The sequence below is a fragment of the Colossoma macropomum genome, unplaced genomic scaffold, assembly GCF_904425465.1.
Source record: "Colossoma macropomum unplaced genomic scaffold, Colossoma_macropomum, whole genome shotgun sequence".
Taxonomy (NCBI): domain Eukaryota; kingdom Metazoa; phylum Chordata; class Actinopteri; order Characiformes; family Serrasalmidae; genus Colossoma; species Colossoma macropomum.
In genome coordinates this window covers 16,161,177-16,180,305 of record NW_023494807.1, presented here as the reverse complement: position 1 = coordinate 16,180,305, position 19,129 = coordinate 16,161,177, and the positions used below count along the sequence as shown (strand labels likewise).

The window sequence follows — 19,129 nt, the reverse complement described above, 5'->3', positions numbered from 1 at the left end:
TGTGCAAAAGAAATGGCATATTCATATTTCGTTTTACTTTTTCCCCAAGATGTTAAATTCAGCAAAAAAAATGCCATATTTAAGTTTGTTTGTTTGTGTAGATGTAACTTATTTTCACTTAGAAAATGAACAGAATGTAAGTTCATATGTATTCAGAAGTGTGCAAGCATACGTACATGTGTACCTTTATAGGAGTGGCCTGTGCACAGCAGTGATGAACAATTACACAGCATGACTTATACATTTGTGTGATATGTAAGGAAAAACAGAAGAGCAGCAGCATTTTTGTTACAGAAAACAGAGGTTTTTGAAAACGCTCTCCCGGGTCGAGATTTTCCATTTTCAGTGTTTTCGTGTGGATGGCCGAAACGAAGCTTTTTAAAACGCTGACGTCACGTTGTTAACTTGTCTTAGCCATTTTCATTTATTGATTATTCTGAAACTCTGTCTTAAACATGTCTTCCAACATGTGTGAATTGAATTCTTTGTGAAAGTTCAAGTTCAAAACAAATAAAAGCGTCTCTTTTAAAAACATTGGATAATCGGCTGAGTGTGCGCGTGTGCGGAATGTTGTAAGCGGGACAAAACAGCCACTCTATCAGAGTGGCTCAGACTGTAGTTTTTGCGGGACTGTGTCATGTTATAAATCACTACTGCCATATTTAAATTAAGGAAATGCGCAGCCACGCCTCACATCACGCAAGCGTTAAAACACGCTGGTAATCCTTGGTTATGAATGAGCAAACCTGCTACCACCACACTGTTTGCTCTTAATGTCATTGTAAATCTGACAGTGTGTTTTTTTGAACATGGCCCATTATCAGTTAATAACACTAACATAGTTAGGATAGACTATAGGCTGACACATGGAAATGCACTAGCTATACTCCAAAGACAGTGTATCTCCACTTCAAGCTTTGGAGCCATGCAAGTCCTGACAGATTACAAAGAGACTGGAAATCTCACACCATTCCACCGGTTTCTGTGGTTGTATTTTGGGCGACCGGCTGAAATATTGGGGATCACACGCTAAACAACTTGATCACACACTACACAAGTTCTTGCTGAACCAAATTAACTTACTTACTAGGAGACGCAAGTAAACAAACATGCAAACATTTTTCAGATGCTGTTTGCGTTGACGCAAAAAAATAGGTACAGGTAAACATATTTAAGTGAGCTTCATGGATGTCTTGTGGTATGTCGTGTCTTGTTGAAGCAAGGAGGCTTGAGCGCATCAGCAGAGAGAAGCAGAGAGCTTTGCTGCCTGATGGTTAACTCCTTTCATGGTCTCCCATAGCTCCTAGCAGAGGTGCTGGACTAAATCTACTACCTGTATTGGGCAGAAGCGATACAGGATGATGTCCTCGGCGGATGATCGCAGGCGTGATAACGGCAATCAATTCAAGACATCAATTTAAATGCGTGGAAGGAAGCAGTGGTAAACCACTTCTGTACTTTTCCAGGAACACCACATGGAGAGACACAACAGAATAATTATCTAGAAGGATCCTCAAACCAATCAGGCCTCACCTCTCACTCGAAGCCCAGATAACCAGACTGAAGACATATTGTGAGAAGAACCAATTCATTGGAAAAGTCCTTTATGCTTGAAAGACTTGAATGTAGAAAAGGAAGAGAAAGACCAGGTCTTTGCTATAAAGATGTGATTAGTGTGGTAACTTTTTCCTTGCTGTATTTTCTTCTTTCAGGCTCTGTTTTCATTGGCTTTTGGGGCGAGTCCATTCAGAGTCGCTGACCAGTATACACTACTAGGTCATTTCTCTCCCAGCTATCGACTCAGACTGCCTCAAAATCTGCAGACCAGAGCCCACCAGCACAGACTCAGCCAGACTCAGAATCAGGGCTGTAGTTGTGTAAAAGTGCAGTGTGACCCCAGATTCAGCTGCAGAGCAGATTGTGTGGTATTAGATGGAGCAGTGAAATCTCTTTCTTTGTCTATACACATGCTGTAAGTGTCATTCCTGACCTCAGGGCAGCAGGTTAAAGCAGAGGAGACTGGAACTGATTGGCATTAATAATTAACTTCAACACTCACCAGAGCTCTTTCTGTGCTCACGCTAAGCCCTTCAGAGACACGCACAGCCACACAGAGGGCTCATTCACCACAAGTACTGCCATTTGTGTGTGTATGTGTTATTACCTTCAAGCCCACATTAGCCAGTCTTTAAACACAGAGAATTATAGTCCACCTCTCTCGTCCTCTCATCCTTTATTCCACTTCAAACGTCTGACTGCTGCTTGTAGTAAATGTCTTCATTTTGTAGAGGAGCTCAGTTCAGAGCTCACTTCGGTCTAACTGTGAATTGTCTTGTATATCTGTACTTCTGCCTGTGTCTGTCAGTGAGCCTTTTTTGTTAGGGCCCAACCGATATGTCAGTTTGTCTATAGAGCAAATGATATTAAACCTGTGGATTTATCATTATTCTCAAAATGCCACCAGTAAACTCTGATATTTACAAATGGTTTGTTTTATATGGTAACAGGATTTTGTGAGACTATGATGGGATAGACCTCTGGGGGGTCTTCAAGCTTTCCCAGAAGTAGTTTTGCATATTTTAAAGTTGAATGCATCGGTCTGGTGCACTTCGAGGGCAAAATTAATAGGTTAGATCTATAAAGAACTTTGTGCTCTGAACATTTTTGTGTATTACACAGGAGTTTAACAGCTCACAAATAATCAAAACAAAGAATGACTACAGTATACATAGCACGAACATTAAGCTTAAAACAGTAGCAGTAACTTCAGCTTGATTAGTTAACAATACAAATAGCCTAAAGTTACATTAGGAGCTGGTTTGCTCCTCAGAGAGTGACAATATTTACATTGACAGAACGTATCTCATATGTTTGCTGCCGTGCCTGTCAAAGACCTTAACGAAGGATCTGGTTATAGCATGCAGTCTTATTTTGAAGGGCGACAATACACTGCCGGATGTGTTAGCAGCATTGATCTCAGCTTTTCCAACTCTGATACAAGCTAAAACTCCAAATTCACCAGTGCACTGTTTTATAGGGAAGAACACCCTGACATTAACATTCCCTAACTAAGCTAAAGTTAGATTAGTGCTAATTAACAATGAAAACTTCTGCATTGATGTTATCTGTTTACTGTGTTAGACTGATAACAGTAAGACTGTGTGTGGACTAGTGGATAACTGCAGCAGATACTGTAAGGTAACGCTGTGTCCTCAACATGCCTCAGGTCTCGGATGCAGCCGGATGATATGATGGTCCAGTGTGCGTGTGTGTTTGAGCACGTGCATGTTTAGCGGGAGAGGGGAGGGGGTGACTGGTAGTGGGAGATGCTTTGCCAAAGCAACGGCGCAAAACACAACTTTGTCTATGTTATTATGAGAAGTGAAAAGATATTTTTGGTTTGCTGGGACAAATTAGACCACGGCGGGCCATCACTCTCAAGGTAGTTAATGGGAAACATTGGCTAATGAACAGAGCTCTTACAAGAGAAATGTCCATTAAAAACATTCTAATGACGAAAAGCAGTTAGTTTAAACACTGGAAACACTGAGCTGTGGATGCTGCCTATTACTTCCTCTTTAAAACAGTTCAGCACTGCATTATAAACCACTTTGTTACCTTCAGAAAACGCTCCTCACCGCTGCAGGTTGAGGTGAAGTAAAGAACACAACAACAAAACAAAAGATCAGAACTGGATTGAGCTCAATTTAGCCAACCCTTAAATTTAATTTGTGTAATAGTGAAAAATAGGACATTTTTAGACATTTTATGACTTAAAATTTTTTATATCTATTTTAAGACTTAAATAGTATACGGACTTATCTGCAGGAACACTACACACATTTCTATCATAAATGTGTACTTACTGAACTGATCTAAACATTTTCTGTGATTTTATTTCTCGTTAGACATCATATAATTTTTTTTTTTATACAGTAACCCAGATAAGGTTGAGCTTACTTTAGAGTCAGCATAAGTCTGTTAGCAGTTTTGAATTTAAACTGTGAGTGTGGTCCTGCACATAGTTTAATCCAGAACTTTTGAAGCTTCAGGAATGAAATAAAATTTAGAACTGCGGAAAAAACTAAATCTTGAATAGATAGTGTTAACGGCGCCACAGAGAACAGCTGGACATGCGCACACACACGCACGGTCTGGCAGACACATAATGTACACTTAAATAGACACCACACACACTTAAACAAACAAACACAGACACTCGCACCAAAACAGACAAATACATTTAGCATAGAACAGATTTATATACACGCGCCCCTCTCGCTGCAGCAGGTCCCGGCCTAATGCCTTTAGCTGCTCTGAGCTTATTCACTTCCACTTTCAGGAAACACTACAACCTCCAGTCTCTAAATGCATCGATCATTTATTTAACATCATATTAACATCTATTTGCTGTGTGTTTGATGGGTTTCTTATTGATCTCTCTCTCTCTCTGGTGGAGAGACACTGGCTTTATTGGAGGATTGGTTTATATGGGAAGGGTGCTGAGTCAGCTGATTTATCATCAAGTAGAGAAACAACAATATTACAGATCCAGCTTGAATATCTCATGCTTCCTGTGATAATGTGCTGATGGGCTTGATAATGGTGTATTTTGTAAAAGCCATTGTGTTTCAGTCAACGTTACTGTAGACAAATGTTTTAGTGTTCAAAATATTTACTTCCAGAGGCGGCATTGAAAAATCCACAAACGCCTAAATGAACTCGCTTTATACTGACATCAGAGACCCCAGCTGCAAGCCTGAGATGGCAGTCATTGGTCTAAAACAAGGGTTCTCAACCTTGGAGGTTGGGACCCCCTTTCAGGGGTCATGAGTGATGCCTCAAGCTATATATCTTATCAAACACAGAGAAAATAATTTTGATGAGTGCATACAAGCCCTGTTGAAGGGTTTTACCTCCGGGCAATGGAATAGTTTCTATTGGGTGATCTCATTACTGATGGAGGTTCTTGATTGATCGCTGAACTTGTTACATTTTCATAGTGCCAGGCGGAAGATTTGTGGTTTGTGGTGAAGTGCAGACCCAGCAAATGAGTAGACTTACCGTTTAATCACTCTTCTGTAATTTCTTTAATGTGTATACTGGAGTGTGTGGGAGCGCGAAATATTTTTAACCCCAAAAAAGGGTCACACTGTAAAAAGGGTTAACAACCCCTGGTCAGGAGTGGAAGCAGGGAGACCCAAGGCACAACTGACTGAATGGAAACTAAGGAAAGCTGAGTATCTAAGATTGTTATACAGGGTGATTCAAAAAGATTCCTCTGGTTTCAAAATATTTTTTTCACTTGTAAATCATTACAGAACAATGCAGTAAATTGTAAATGGTTTAAATGAGCATAAAGTTTATTATGTAATTTTACAAGTGCTCAATATGAACCTCCTCCAGCTGTACAGACAACATCAACATGATATCCAAATTCTTCCCATACTTGATTGAGCATGTCGGGCGTCACTGCACTCACAGCTCTTTCAATACGATTTCGGAGATCATCCAGTGTTGTGGAACCAATGGGGGGGGGTGTGAAACAAGTTACAGTAAGAGATTTGTCAACTGTAAGGATGTGGGACACGGGGGGTGGAGGTACTAAGGGGGCTGCAGATTTCAGGATTGTTTGGAGATAAAAATACCTTTAAAATTAGGCGAGCTGAAAAATAAAAAGAACTGAAAAAATAAAGAACTGAACTTTAAGATAATTCTAGTATGGTAAGGACCTATGTATGCTTGTTCTGGGGTGTTTACATTTTTCTTTTCTTTTTTATTTACATATTTTCAAAATCTGCAGTAGCCCTGCACTGTTAAAGCTGCTGCATTTTCATTACAGTGAGCCAAATTGCTTCCCTCGCTAGCTGTTGTCTCTAAAGCATATTTTTCAGGTGTTCTGAGCAAAAGTGTGTGCAGATTTGTAGGTTTTTTTTTCAGGAAACATAATAATGTCCCACATTTTAAATATTTTTTTTCAACCATTATATCTCTCACTCTATCTTTGTGTACAATTGTTGCATCTTTAGCGTGTAGCTGGTTCAGTTACCAAACCACATATGAGACTTGCTTGTATACTGGGCAAGTTATTTTGACCTTTTATTAAGCAGTCAAGCTCAGTGCTTCTAAGAAACAGTTGAAAACGTATCTCTCTAATTTGGCTTTTAATCAAATTCTGCCGCTCTCTTTGTATTTCTTTTTAATTTGACATCTTATCACGTCATATGATGTAAATGAATGTTCTTAACTTTATTTATTTATTAATTTATTCATTCATTTATTTATTCATTGTATTCTTTGCTGTTGCTGGACTGTCATTGCTGTAATGGAAGAAACCCAGGTAACACTTTATTTTAAGATTTGCTTCTTAATGATTACTAAATTATTAGCAAGTAATTAATAATGCCCTTTTAAATAGAACCTTTGTAAGCAAGCTTAGAAATGCGATATAAATGTCTTTATATGATGCGTTAATAAGGTCTTCTTTAAATAAGTTATTAACCATTTGTTGATTAGGTTTTATGTTAATTGATCATAATCTTTCACTTGTAAGCTTACTTGAAATATCCTTTGATATGTTAATCAAGGCATATGAACAGGTAATTATTTAATAGATCTGAATTCATGATGACCAAACATGACAGTAAATGCTAGCAAATGCTCATATTTCAGTTGCAAAGCCATCCAAATGTTCCATATAATAGAGTAAAGAGGATCTTGCAAACTCTTTACCAATAGTGGGCAAGTGATGAAGTACATTTAAAAGATATTTATTAATGAATTTGCAAGACCAAAACCTAAGTGGAACGTATTTGTTCTTAATTATCAATACTTACTAACTTACTATTAATAAATGCTTACAACTGACCTGTAGATAACATCCAACAAACTAGTTATGTTTAATCTTTAGTAATGACTTCACAAGGCCATAACTAAAGTGGAACGTATGCATTCTTAACACCTGCTGCCTTAGTAAGTAACAAATAATATCTCCATGTTAAAAACTGTTGAGAATAGACACCAGCTCCCAGCAAGCTATAATGAAATGATATAACTTAAGAAAACATTGGAACTGTACATTTTTTTGTAAAACTTAAGTTACTGTAAAATTACCGTAAAATTGTAAGTTACCGCACAATTACAGTGTCTAGGCATCCACAGTCTACGAAATGTGATCATTTACTTGCATTTACTACCAAGTTTGGTCATTATTAATTTCTTGTTCATACTTCTTTATTAACATGTTTCCAAGTGTGTGTTCAACTGATTGATTACAGTTAATTAACATTTAACTCATTAGTCAACAAATAGTTAATAACTAATTTAGAGAAGCTCTTATTAGTGCATCATATAAATGCATTTATACCACATTTCTAAGCTTGCTTACAAACTGTTTTCCCACTTACTGTGGCATTTATAAATTGCTTGCTAATAGTTAATAAACTATTAAGAAGCAGACCTTAAAATAAAGTATTACTGAAACTCAAACTGAACTTTAGTTTCCTCCATTGCTGTTAAACTATATCACCTGTTGTAAAAGGCTCTCTATATAAAGTTATTATTATTATATATATTATTAAAGTTAATACAAGTTAAGTTAATTACATTTACTAAAAATAAATAATGCCTTAATACTTACATAGTTTCTTCAACAGTGCTAACTGTGGACTGTACTGTGATGATCGGAAATCCTCACAATTGTACTCAAGTTAGAGAAAAGCTCTGTCCTACAGTGGCTGTTTCCCCTTCTGACACTTTAACAGGCCAGGTGGCCAAACATGTGTCTCACATCTAGTCCAGTAATACGAGAGTTAGGAGTGTAACAAGCCGTATACAGTGCAGACAGGGATAACTGAGACAGTACGTCATCCTATTCATGATATAGTGCATTGATTTATGACTTGGGGGCAGTGAACACAAGTGGCTTTGATTTTATTTAATTCCCTTCAGCTCAGTGGTCTGAGATTTATTTATTTCATTCAGTTCAGGCTCAGTGGTCTAAGACCTCTGATCCAGAGTTTGATCCAGGCTGAAGGTCGCTGCTATTGTGGCCTTAGTCAATGCACTTTAGCCTTGTTCCTTCAGTCTCAGCTAAATTATTTATATAAATGTTGCAAGTGTTCAAGGGTGCAGTGTGAATAGATAAGCTATAAGAGAGATTTGTGACTAAAGGATAAAGGATGTAATAGTAAACCTGATTACCATGAATCCTCTTGCAGTTGAGCTTCAACACAATATCTGACACACTGACTGCAAAAAAAAAGTTATTCTAGCAAGTAAAAACATCTTAATTCTAGTCAATATGTGTAATATTTCACAGTATGAGATTGTTGTAAGAATATTGCAGGTTTATTTACCCTATTTCTGTACATTTTTACTTGTTTAGATCATTTAATGTAGTGGACGTTCTTGTTTCTTTTGTCAGATCATTTTACTTTCAAATAAGAAATTATATGCATTATTTCTCATAATAAGTAAAATGATCTGCCAATGGAATAAGACATTTTTATTAGATTAAATGGCTTAAAACAAGTAAAATAAATAAGTAGGTTAATTAATTTTTACAGTATTATTTTTGGGGTTTTTCTACTGAAAACAGTAGTAGTCCGTTAGATCAACTGTCTTGCATTCAGGTATGGAGTTAAACTCTTAAATAGAATCACTATAATGTAGGCTTGCACAGTATGCACAGAATTCCTCATTGCAATTATTTTGCTAGATATATTCGATCATTTAAATGTCTTGATGCAACCAAACACCTGCAGAACCCAGGGGCGAAGCTTGACTAGTTGACCTAGACCTTTAATTTGAGCCATAAATGTCAAAGTATGAGTGAAAAGCCCACCTCTGTGACTTCTGCTAGCGTTCCTATGAGGTTCTAGACATGTCAGTTTTCTAAAATACATTCAAATTTTTTTACTTAAGCTTGGAAAAGATATTAGCATATATTTTACCTTGAAGCAGTTTCACAGTGGCGTTTTCAATAGTGAGCTCTGCTATAGAGCTGCTGCTCTTTTCCCTTCTAACAACCCACTGATTAAGCTGGTATACAGTCAGTGACATATCTAGAACTTCCAGAAGGCCTAGAGTGTTTGTTTTTTTTTCCCCTCATGAAATTAGTCCTACCTAAGCGTGATTGGTTGATTCCTCTGTCACTTTGTGTTTATGCTTATAGTTAATTTAACGTGTAAGGACTTCTCTTCAACTCATGGAGTCCTAACCAATAGGAGGGCTCACTATGCTAAATGCCTAGACAGCCCAAAGACAAGCAATTCCTCATTGGGCAGTTTTCCTCTCTGCGTTTCAAGAATTTAATCCTTTTGTTTCCATCCAAAACTTAACAATGAAACAGGAGTATCACTGTAATCCTAAGAGTTTAAAAACAAGCTTCTAGATAAAAATGAAGGCCTTGTAGGTTCCCCTCTGACAGAACTTCATCTGTAGCATCTGAGAATTAGGCTGAATAGAAGTTATAATGGTTTAATGAAGACTCATTTAACCTCAACAGCATCAGTGTCCACTTTCACAAAGACTAATAACAGTGTACTGTTAATCATGCCTACTGTAATTTAAAAGTGCTGCTGAAAGGGCTGATATCAGTATGAGTTTTATCCCAGCTTATAACTACAGCCATCGTGTTCATGATGAAGGCACTAAACTACAGCCATCATGCTCATGGCGAAGGCACTAAACTACAGCCATCATGCTGATGACGAAGGCAGTAAACTACAGCCATCATGCTGATGACGAAGGCACTAAACTACAGCCATTGTGCTGATGATGAAGGCACTAAACTACAGCCATCATGCTGATGACGAAGGCACTGAACTACAGCCATCATGCTGATGACGAAGGCACTAAACTACAGCCATCATGCTGATGACGAAGGCACTAAACTACAGCCATCGTGCTGATGACGAAGGCACTAAACTACAGCCATCGTGCTGATGACGAAGGCACTAAACTACAGCCATCATGCTGATGACGAAGGCACTAAACTACAGCCATCGTGCTGATGACGAAGGCACTAAACTACAGCCATCGTGCTGATGACGAAGGCACTAAACTACAGCCATCATGCTGATGACGAAGGCACTAAACTACAGCCATTGTGCTGATGATGAAGGCACTAAACTACAGCCATCGTGCTGATGATGAAGGCACTAAACTACAGCCATCGTGCTGATGACGAAGGCACTAAACTACAGCCATCGTGCTGATGACGAAGGCACTAAACTACAGCCATCGTGCTGATGATGAAGGCACTAAACTACAGCCATCGTGCTGATGATGAAGGCACTGAACTACAGCCATTGTGGTGATGATGAAGGCACTAAACTACAGCCATCGTGCTGATGATGAAGGCACTAAACTACAGCCATCGTGCTCATGAGGAAGGCAGTTACAGTCCAGTTGGGCTGTACCTATAGGAGGTTAATGTACAAAGCTTTGGGCAAAAGAAGGTGGCTGTAAAGTTTGAGATCGTGAACCCTGTCCTAAAGCAGAATGGCAAAGGTCAGAGAACGGGCAGGGCCATTAGAATTTGTCCCCCTCTGGAGTTGGTCAGACCACAGCTCATACTCGTTTCTGGTGTTTTAACTTTACTTTAGCCACTACAGAGGAGCTCCTGAGTTGCGCTGGCCCAGTTAGCATTCAATCCCTGGTGAAGCCGCAGCCATCCATGACCAGAAATTCTATATTGCGTAAAAAACAGTGTAAAAATAATAATAACAAAATATGAACCCCTGCTGGACCTCATGTATGAGTGTGTGTTTCTCTGGCTTGCGTGACCACCTGCACTCATAAATGTTTTGGGGTGTAACGGACACTGTGGGGTCACACCTGGCTCGCTTGCCTAATGGTCAAAATGAGGGCAGGACGATACACATCAGTAGAGTTTACAGAGCATCAGTATACTTCTAAACTGAAATACACACCATCTGTCTCTCAGGAGTGAAACTGAGGGAAGGAGCTTCAGTGCCCGTTTACTAACATCAGCCCTTTTAGTTAAAGGCTGAAATGAATATTTGATCAGTTCTGTAATTAGATTTTTAAAAAGTCTTTAAAATCATTTGAATAATTGATACTTTATCCACTTTTATGAAACCAGAAATGGTGTTTGCAATGTATTTATCCCAAAAATAAATGAAAGTAGCTGTTCAGAACAGAAGGAAACTTATTCATTGTAAGTAAGTCCTCCACTCACTGACGATTTCACCTAAGAACTTTTCCAATTGGTAGTGATCCAATGAACTGATATACTGAATCAGTACTGACACGGAGCCCCACTGCTCTATAATCCTGTAATGCTGTATATATATATATATATATATATATATATATGTATATATCTCGCTCCAAAATGGTAACTTTACAGGAGAAGGAAAAAAAACGACTTTACTTTTAATGTAAGTCAGTGGAGCCAGACTTTTTTCCAAGTATTTTTGAGTAATTTCTTTTAGTCCAATCATCATGAAATCTGTGTACAATATAAAGGACTACAGATATTTTCAAATTCTGTTAAAAACTAAAAAAGTCAAAAATTGAGGTACAAGGTTTAGTTCTGACAGCAGCAATATGAATATGTATATATGTGTGTGTGTGTATATATATATATATATATATATATATACACACACACTAGTATTAATATTACTGTACTGTAATAATTTTAACACAAGGTAAAGTTTAATGCTAGAAATATAGATACAAGTTTTTGCCTGTAACAATATGATGTTCCTTTGCTTCCCTGAAAAGCAGTAGTATGATGAATACTATCACAATACACAGAGTTCACAGAATAGACTGCCAAAGTTGTGGTGTTTTTCTGTAGTCAGACTAAAAAGTCTTAGTCTCAGTTACATTTCTCTATGACAACAAACCAATCAGATATTCAAAAATCACAGCCTCGTAATTGACATCGTAAAACATGCGAGTACACAGAAATACCTCACACAAACCAGCAAGCTTTGTCGTATGTGGTAGAGAAATTGCTTTGGCAGTAATAAAAAGTATGAGGAGTAGATGGTGGAGTTATATAATAACGTTTAATTTAAATAGTAACAGTAGTTTCATGTGCCATCATTTCAATGCGCTGTAGTGGTAGCTTGCTCTTAGCACAGATGTGACAGTGTTCATATTTGGACTCCTTAAAGACTCCATAATTGAGAGGATCTAGTGACATTTGGAGGAAAAATGTACAAGTTTGATCCTTTTTTTTTTTAATAAAAAAAAATTCAGTCCATTCATTCATTAGTGTCTTGCGCTTTTATTTCCCTTATATATCTGAATGTGATGCAGCATTTGATAGAATATATTTGAAAATATGATAGCTGCAGCTCTGTAGTTCTGTTATTTTTTTACTCTATTTGCAGTTGACTGAACAGATGGTATCAGCTGTGTCTTTGTGCTCAGACAGCCATGAAGAAATGAATGTATGAATGAATGTATTATTGATTCATTGATGTGTCTATTTGTCAGGATACTTAGTACAAACTCTCTTCTCTCTGCAGTAATAGGCTGGCACCTAGCAACCATGACCGGATACAGCGCTTGCGTCACGAGTTTCAGCAGGCCAGGCAGGAAGAGGAGGAGCCAGATGACCGGCATCGCACCTACAGCCTCGAGCAGCCATGGGTGAGTGTGTGAGGGGTGTGTGTGTGTGCGTGTTCTGGACGGATTGCTGTACAGAGCTCCTCCCGTGGGAATAGTTGAGCAGGACTGGGCTATGTGGAGGACGAGCTGAACTGCACCTCTGCACTGATGCTAAGTGCGTAGATGAGACTGAGACCGCATGCAGAAGCATGGACACTGAACTCACACGCTAACAATGCTAACACACGTCTACTCATCCTTCCATCTGTCCGTCCATCGGGAGCATCCATTCATCCATCCATCCATCCATCCATCCATCCCTCCAGCTGTTCGTCTGTCTCCTTGCATCTTCTATGAATTGTGCGAGTTATGTCAGTCACAGTATGTGTGAATATTAGATGGGACTGTGAATGCTTACAGGTTTGAGAGTGAGTGTGGGTGTTTCTTTACACCTGAAAGGATTACTCCAGCTTTTTTTCAGCCTGATCTCTGTCTGCCGCATCAGCACCATATAGTTAGTTACTATGGACAATAAATTTCATCTTTTTTTCTAGAAAATAACAGAAAACAAACTCACTTATAAGCACCTGCCCATTGGCTCCCATTGTAAGTGTTATTTGAGTAGATGCATTTTCTGATCTTTGGTTAATGCATGAAAGCTGTCCATGGAAATCGACTGTATGGTGATGTGCACAGGTGCTCGAGTACTCGGTTAACTGTTCGAAATGCCAGTATTTGAATCCTAGAATCATTATTCAGGTATTTAAGTTTCATCACTGAAAGGCTAAGAAAATATACCGACCAACAGTTCAGTAAAACACTGATTTGACTGTAAAATCTGACCATTTTGCTCATATTCGGGATCATAAATATTATACTTTGCTGTTCCGAAATGCTAGAATCTTAACGAGGATGCGTTGCCAAAGATGCGTTGTTAAGGACATGGAGATTTTATCGCTAAGTAAGCTAGGCCAGATATCCAGAAGCAGTTAAAATATATTTCTCTGACACACTAACATATTGGCACATCATCCACTTAAAAGGGAAAAAAACACCTGTAGAACACGATGACTCTCCATCATCATTTGTACCAGTTAACTGTAGCAAAGTTCTTTATAAAGTCTCTGGCTGTAATTTTAGCTTAGTAACTCATCTTTGGCAGCCTCTGCTATGTTACTATTCCGACCAAAAAATCTACCAATTTAACTTTGTATTAACTTAGGTATTTAGAAAACATGTTTTGAAATGTGTTCCTTTGTGTGATGATATTTTTGGCAATACCAGTGCTGTCACCTAAAAAGCTAAGCCTACAGCTCTACATTAACTTCGGCCAACATCTGTTTTTCTTTGTTCAGCATTGTTCCCACAGCCCCCCTCATCCTCCATATTCAACCAGATATCCGTTCATTGACCCTTACGAGCACTCTGAAATCAAAAGTCGTCAGAATGACCATCCCTTGTAGATACGACAGGTAAACATAGGTTTAGAAAACGCTGGTCTGGACTTTTAATAGAGTGACTAAATAACATGGCAGACATTATTCTGACTGTGCCTTGTCTGTCGACACAAGAACAAGCCTCCCAGCTCAAGTCCTGCAGTCCACCTGTCGTTTCATGTTTTCCTGCTCCAACATCTGATTCCATTCAAGAGGACCTTGATCATTAGCTAATGATATGACTCATGTGCAGAGCAAATGTGCAGGTGGGCTGCTAAGCTTGGAGTTGGGGGGAAAATAACAATTCATTAGAGTGTTTTCTATGAGCCACTGAAACAAACCTGAAATAATGGAAAACAGTGTTTGGGGGGACTTTGCTACAATGATCTTACATTTAGGATCATTTAAAGCCACATAAACTGTGGAATTAGCACTACAGCCACTTCAGGATTAGCATATGAGTTTACTAACACAGAGCATGACAAAGTGTGTGTGTTTTAACAGAGACATTATTATTTGGAAGCGTTTGTTGTTGCCGTACTAACAGGCCTGTGAGCTGTGGCAGTTGACCTGTTCATGCTCCTCCCACAAATGCATTCTTACATGGCTACTGTTATGAGGTTGGATAAGCTTTATACAGAATGTTGGTTCAGTCTATTGAGAAATTGTAACTAAACATCTTTGTTTTTGTCAAAATGTGTAAGTTTAGATTGTATTTTTCATCTCATGTAATATTTATTGTGTGAAAATTGTGCTGTTAGGATATTTTTTAGAAATTAAGGTTTAACCTGAACCTGGTGGCCAGTTCATCATTGTTTCCAGCCTGCCTTAATCAGCATAGTCCTACACAGTAGCTTAGTGTTTAAACTGGAAACTCTAAACGAAGTGCACCACAGTTTCTCATTACTTTAAATGTTATTTTCAGCGTTCTGTAAAGTTTGTCCAACCGGTCAACAGTTGCAATATAAGAGTACATTAGTGGACCAAACCTGAATAGGTCAGTTCCTGCCTGGATCTTTTCAGTTTCTGTATTTATGAAGGATACCCTAAATCAATTGCACGTATAATGCTTGCCTTTATATCAAACAGTGTATTTACATAACTTATTTGTATGAAATCCTACTTGGCATATATGCAGAAAATTTAGCCTTTGCTTGTTATTGTCTGTATAGATAATTTATTCAGATGTCTGCTTGTCATTTGTTCAACTTTTTTGTGATAACACATAATGTAACATAAATTTCTTATTGTTATTCTTTTGTGTATCTTTTCCTTTTCTTTGTATTGTATACTTTTCTCTGACAGTATTTGTGGTGAATAAGCTTGTGTCCAGCAGATTTAACTCTTCTAATCTAGTCGTAGCATGTTTTCTTCTGTGTTAAGCAGATGCTTCCAGGTTGTTGGTTTTCTCTCTGCACCTCCCCATTCTTTTAAGCTTAAAAGCGTTTTTCCTCTGTCTTGGACAGGCCTTTTTAGAACCCAAAGACGGGAATAAAACAGGGTGGGTTTGCTACTCGCTGAGCTCCAGTGTTTTCTTTAGCCTAATCACACACAGACGTTGCACAGGAGGGAATCCCCCTGTAAAGAATGCAGAGAATGTTATGGCTTAATGGCTGTTTCCAACTTTTTTTTTTACTTTTTTCAGTGTCTTTTTGTTTAAGTATGCAAAAGAAGGTGGAGTGGAGGGTCCTTGGCTTTGTAGGAAGCCAAGGACGTCCCAATCCTGCTCCACTGGAGCGGATCCTTTAAAATTTAAATGGATGGGATATTGGCTTAATCCCGGTCCACTTCCAGTCCTCTGCTTTTTTGGTTATGCTTTCTTTTACAGTGCCCTAAGTTCTAAGTATTAACCAGATAAGCGTGTGGTACAAAGTCTAAAGAATGAAGTTATTAATTTGAGTAACATGATAGTAGATTGCAAAACCGTTTAACTAAATTACACTGAAATACCAAACAGATTCTGTATATTAACTGGGTTAATGTGTGGTACTCCACTGTGCTGTGTAATTATTTAAAAAGTATGTAGAAAGTACCGGGTAGTAATTAGGAATTTGCATGGATACTCGATGCCAGTATTCAAGTACAGAGTTCACTCTTCAGGTACTCATTCCATTTCGTCACAGAAAGACTGAGTAAATATAGAGACTAGTAAATCAGTGAAACACGACTTTTATGTTTTAACTGGACTTCAAAATGTTATTTTTGTATTTGTGAGTAAGTATATTGCACTGTGACACTCTGATATACGAGTACCTGAACGTGAGCGTATTTCTCTCACAAACTAACATGTTGGCACATCATCCACTGAGAATATTAGTCCTCAATAGCATCCAGTGTTGTACAGGTTACCTGTAGTTTTAGCTCATATCTGGAGAGGCAGCCTCAGTTACTCTTCCAACAACCAGTTTCCCTCGGCTGTGTTTGAATAATAAAGCATGTTTTCCAGTGTTCCTCTGATAGCTGCTAAATTTTTGGGCTGATTTTTTTTTTTTAGCATCTTAACACCAGAGCTAACCCCTAAATGAGTAAGCATCCACCCCTATGGTAATTTAGGCCAAAGTCCTTTTTTTCCTTACCCACAGTTACCCGGAAATCCATTCATTAACTCTTGCGGATGCTCGAATATCCAAACTAGTTGGAATGCACTTCTCTAGTTGTGATATGGCATTAAAAGAGTCTTATATAGTTTGTACCTGTTTATTATCTAGAAACAAAGCCAAATCTGGGCTGCAGAGGAAAACAGTGATTCTTACTGTGGTTGTATGGAGCCGTTACCATTTACTTGTACAAAACTATCTTGTTATGTTATATAACTGTTGCTTGGATGTACTTCTGATTTACTTTCCTGCTTGAACATGTGATCTTACAGTGAGGTTTAGTGTATCTTTGCATTTTCCACCTTGTCAATCCAAATAATTAAGATTTTGCTATGTACTTTATCAGCATAATAGCTAGAACCTGTTAGTCATTTCAGTGTCGTTTAGTTAGTCCGACGTGGTACTTCCTATCATTTTACCCAAAATAATTAAGCAACACTTTGGAGTTTGCACTACACAATTACTTGTTGAATACCAAGAACCTGTTGAGCACTTCAGTGTAATTTAGTTAAACTGTCTTAAAATATACTATCAAGTCACCCAAAATAATTACCTAGTGCTTCGGAGTTTGTTCATACTTACCTAGTTAATACTGAGAACTTAAGGAACTGTAAAAGAAATCATTACCACTTCTTTGCACATTATTCACTCCTCTGTCGTAGAGGCACCATACATGATTATTATCCACAACCTGCAGCAGGGAGGCACGTTTTCAGAAGTTACCATGGTGCCTGCAGTGTGAAACTATTTTAAAGTAAAAAAAACAAACATATTATTACAGTGTTTCGGTTGCATTTGAACTGGCCAACATTTGTGTAAACATGGGTGTGAAAATTGTGAGTGTGCAGATTTGAGCCTTTTTCCTGAAGCTTGCTCATGCACAAAATTCACTCCCACAGTGTTTTCACTAGCAATCCTCAACTAATCTGAAACCATATGTTCTGCTTTACTAGCCATGCTGCACGCTATTTTATGTTGCACAGTATAGCAACATAAAATCACGTTGTATTCACAGCACTGTAAAATGGTTATTTCATATAAACAGTCTGCAAAAAAACCAAAAGCTATCAGTTAAGAGTGCATAAGGGTGTAAGTGATTTTGCTGCCTGGTTAACTTAGTCAGATGAGATCTAATCCATTGATATCTAATCAAACCTATTAAAAACATATCATTACTGTCCAAAAACTCTCCAAAGTGCTGCCTTTACAGTGGAAGGAAAAACCTCTTCTTTTTAATGTGAGTCAATGTATTGAGATTTTTTCTGCTAGAACTTTTTTTTGGAAAGTCCACTTTAGGACTTAGTAGGTAAATTGCTTTGCATTCAACTAAATACTTACTAAATTGACCATACTTTTCTTTAACTCTAAACCTGGCTCTAATCCTAACCCTAACCTTAACCTCAACCCATAACCTAAACTCAACCCTCACCCTGGTCCTAGCCCTAACCCTGGTCCAAATCCTAATCCTAACCTCAGCACTGTCTAGAATCAAGAGTTTCAACAGACAGTTTGTTAACAGTTTGAACATCTGTAGATAATCTATAGAGGACTCGAGTGGAAATCCAGATAAAGTGATAACTTTTTTCCTAGTAATTTTGGACCATTTCTGTTGGTCTATTCATCATGAAATTTTGACATAATGTAAAGGACAGCTGCTGTGCCCGAATGATGCAGACAGAGTAAAAACGGAGATACGTGTGGTGTTTTTTGGAGAGTGATGATGCTAAAATACAATATTTCTGTTCACGCTCAGTGGCTCAATGTCAGGCATGTGGTGATTGAGGCAGACGTCATATTTACCAAAGATGGAGCAGATGATTAGCTCATTTAGATTTGAAATTCACACACGTTCAGATCTCTCCCTCATTCTGCAGTCTCTGTGTGTTGCTGATGGGGGTTTGAGTCGATAACTGAGTGACTGAATCAGCTTCAGCGGTGAAATTCTTCCCTCATCTGTCTGAAACAAGATAAGCATTTCATCATCTTTAATCTTCTAGACCCCTAATAAAAAACTCCGAGATGCCACTTCCATGAGTACTTTGTGCTTGTCAAGTTGAAAAATGTCTCTTTTTATTCTTTAATTCACATTATAGTGGAGCTGAGCGAACTTTTATCATTTTAATGTGATTAGACTCCAATGGATTAATGTGAGCATCCTGTCATTGGAGTTAGTGCGAAGCACAGTAGATACACCTTCCCTTGACGTATTGGGTAGCACTGACAGTAAGCTGATAAGAGACATCCTCCTTTTTCTATTCATGATCTCGCAGGTTGCCAGCTTGAATTGCTTGTGTACAGCTCAGTCAGAGCTTCAGGACCCCGTCCTGACCTCCATGGGATGTGAGAGCACTCACTAGCTGGGTACCCTGCTGAGTTGCTCCCATGCTAATAGACATACTACTAGTTTGGGTACCCTAGTGCTTGTTGTCTGGGTATCCCTCTTGCTGTCACCTTAAGTTGTCCTACTGCTGGTAGCCTCATCTTGTGGTGATGGCTCGAAGT

The 19,129-nt window shown here is 38.3% G+C and overlaps 1 protein-coding gene across 2 annotated transcripts in view; it reads left to right on the top strand.

Moving 5' to 3' along the window:
• pard3ab (par-3 family cell polarity regulator alpha, b) overlaps positions 1–19,129 on the top strand; it is a 193,104-nt gene that overhangs the window by 162,293 nt on the left and 11,682 nt on the right. For both annotated transcript variants that reach the window (XM_036555749.1, XM_036555748.1), the window contains one exon: positions 12,513–12,636. In XM_036555749.1, the coding sequence (XP_036411642.1) occupies positions 12,513–12,636 (124 nt within the window). The remainder of the gene's footprint in view (positions 1–12,512; positions 12,637–19,129) is intronic.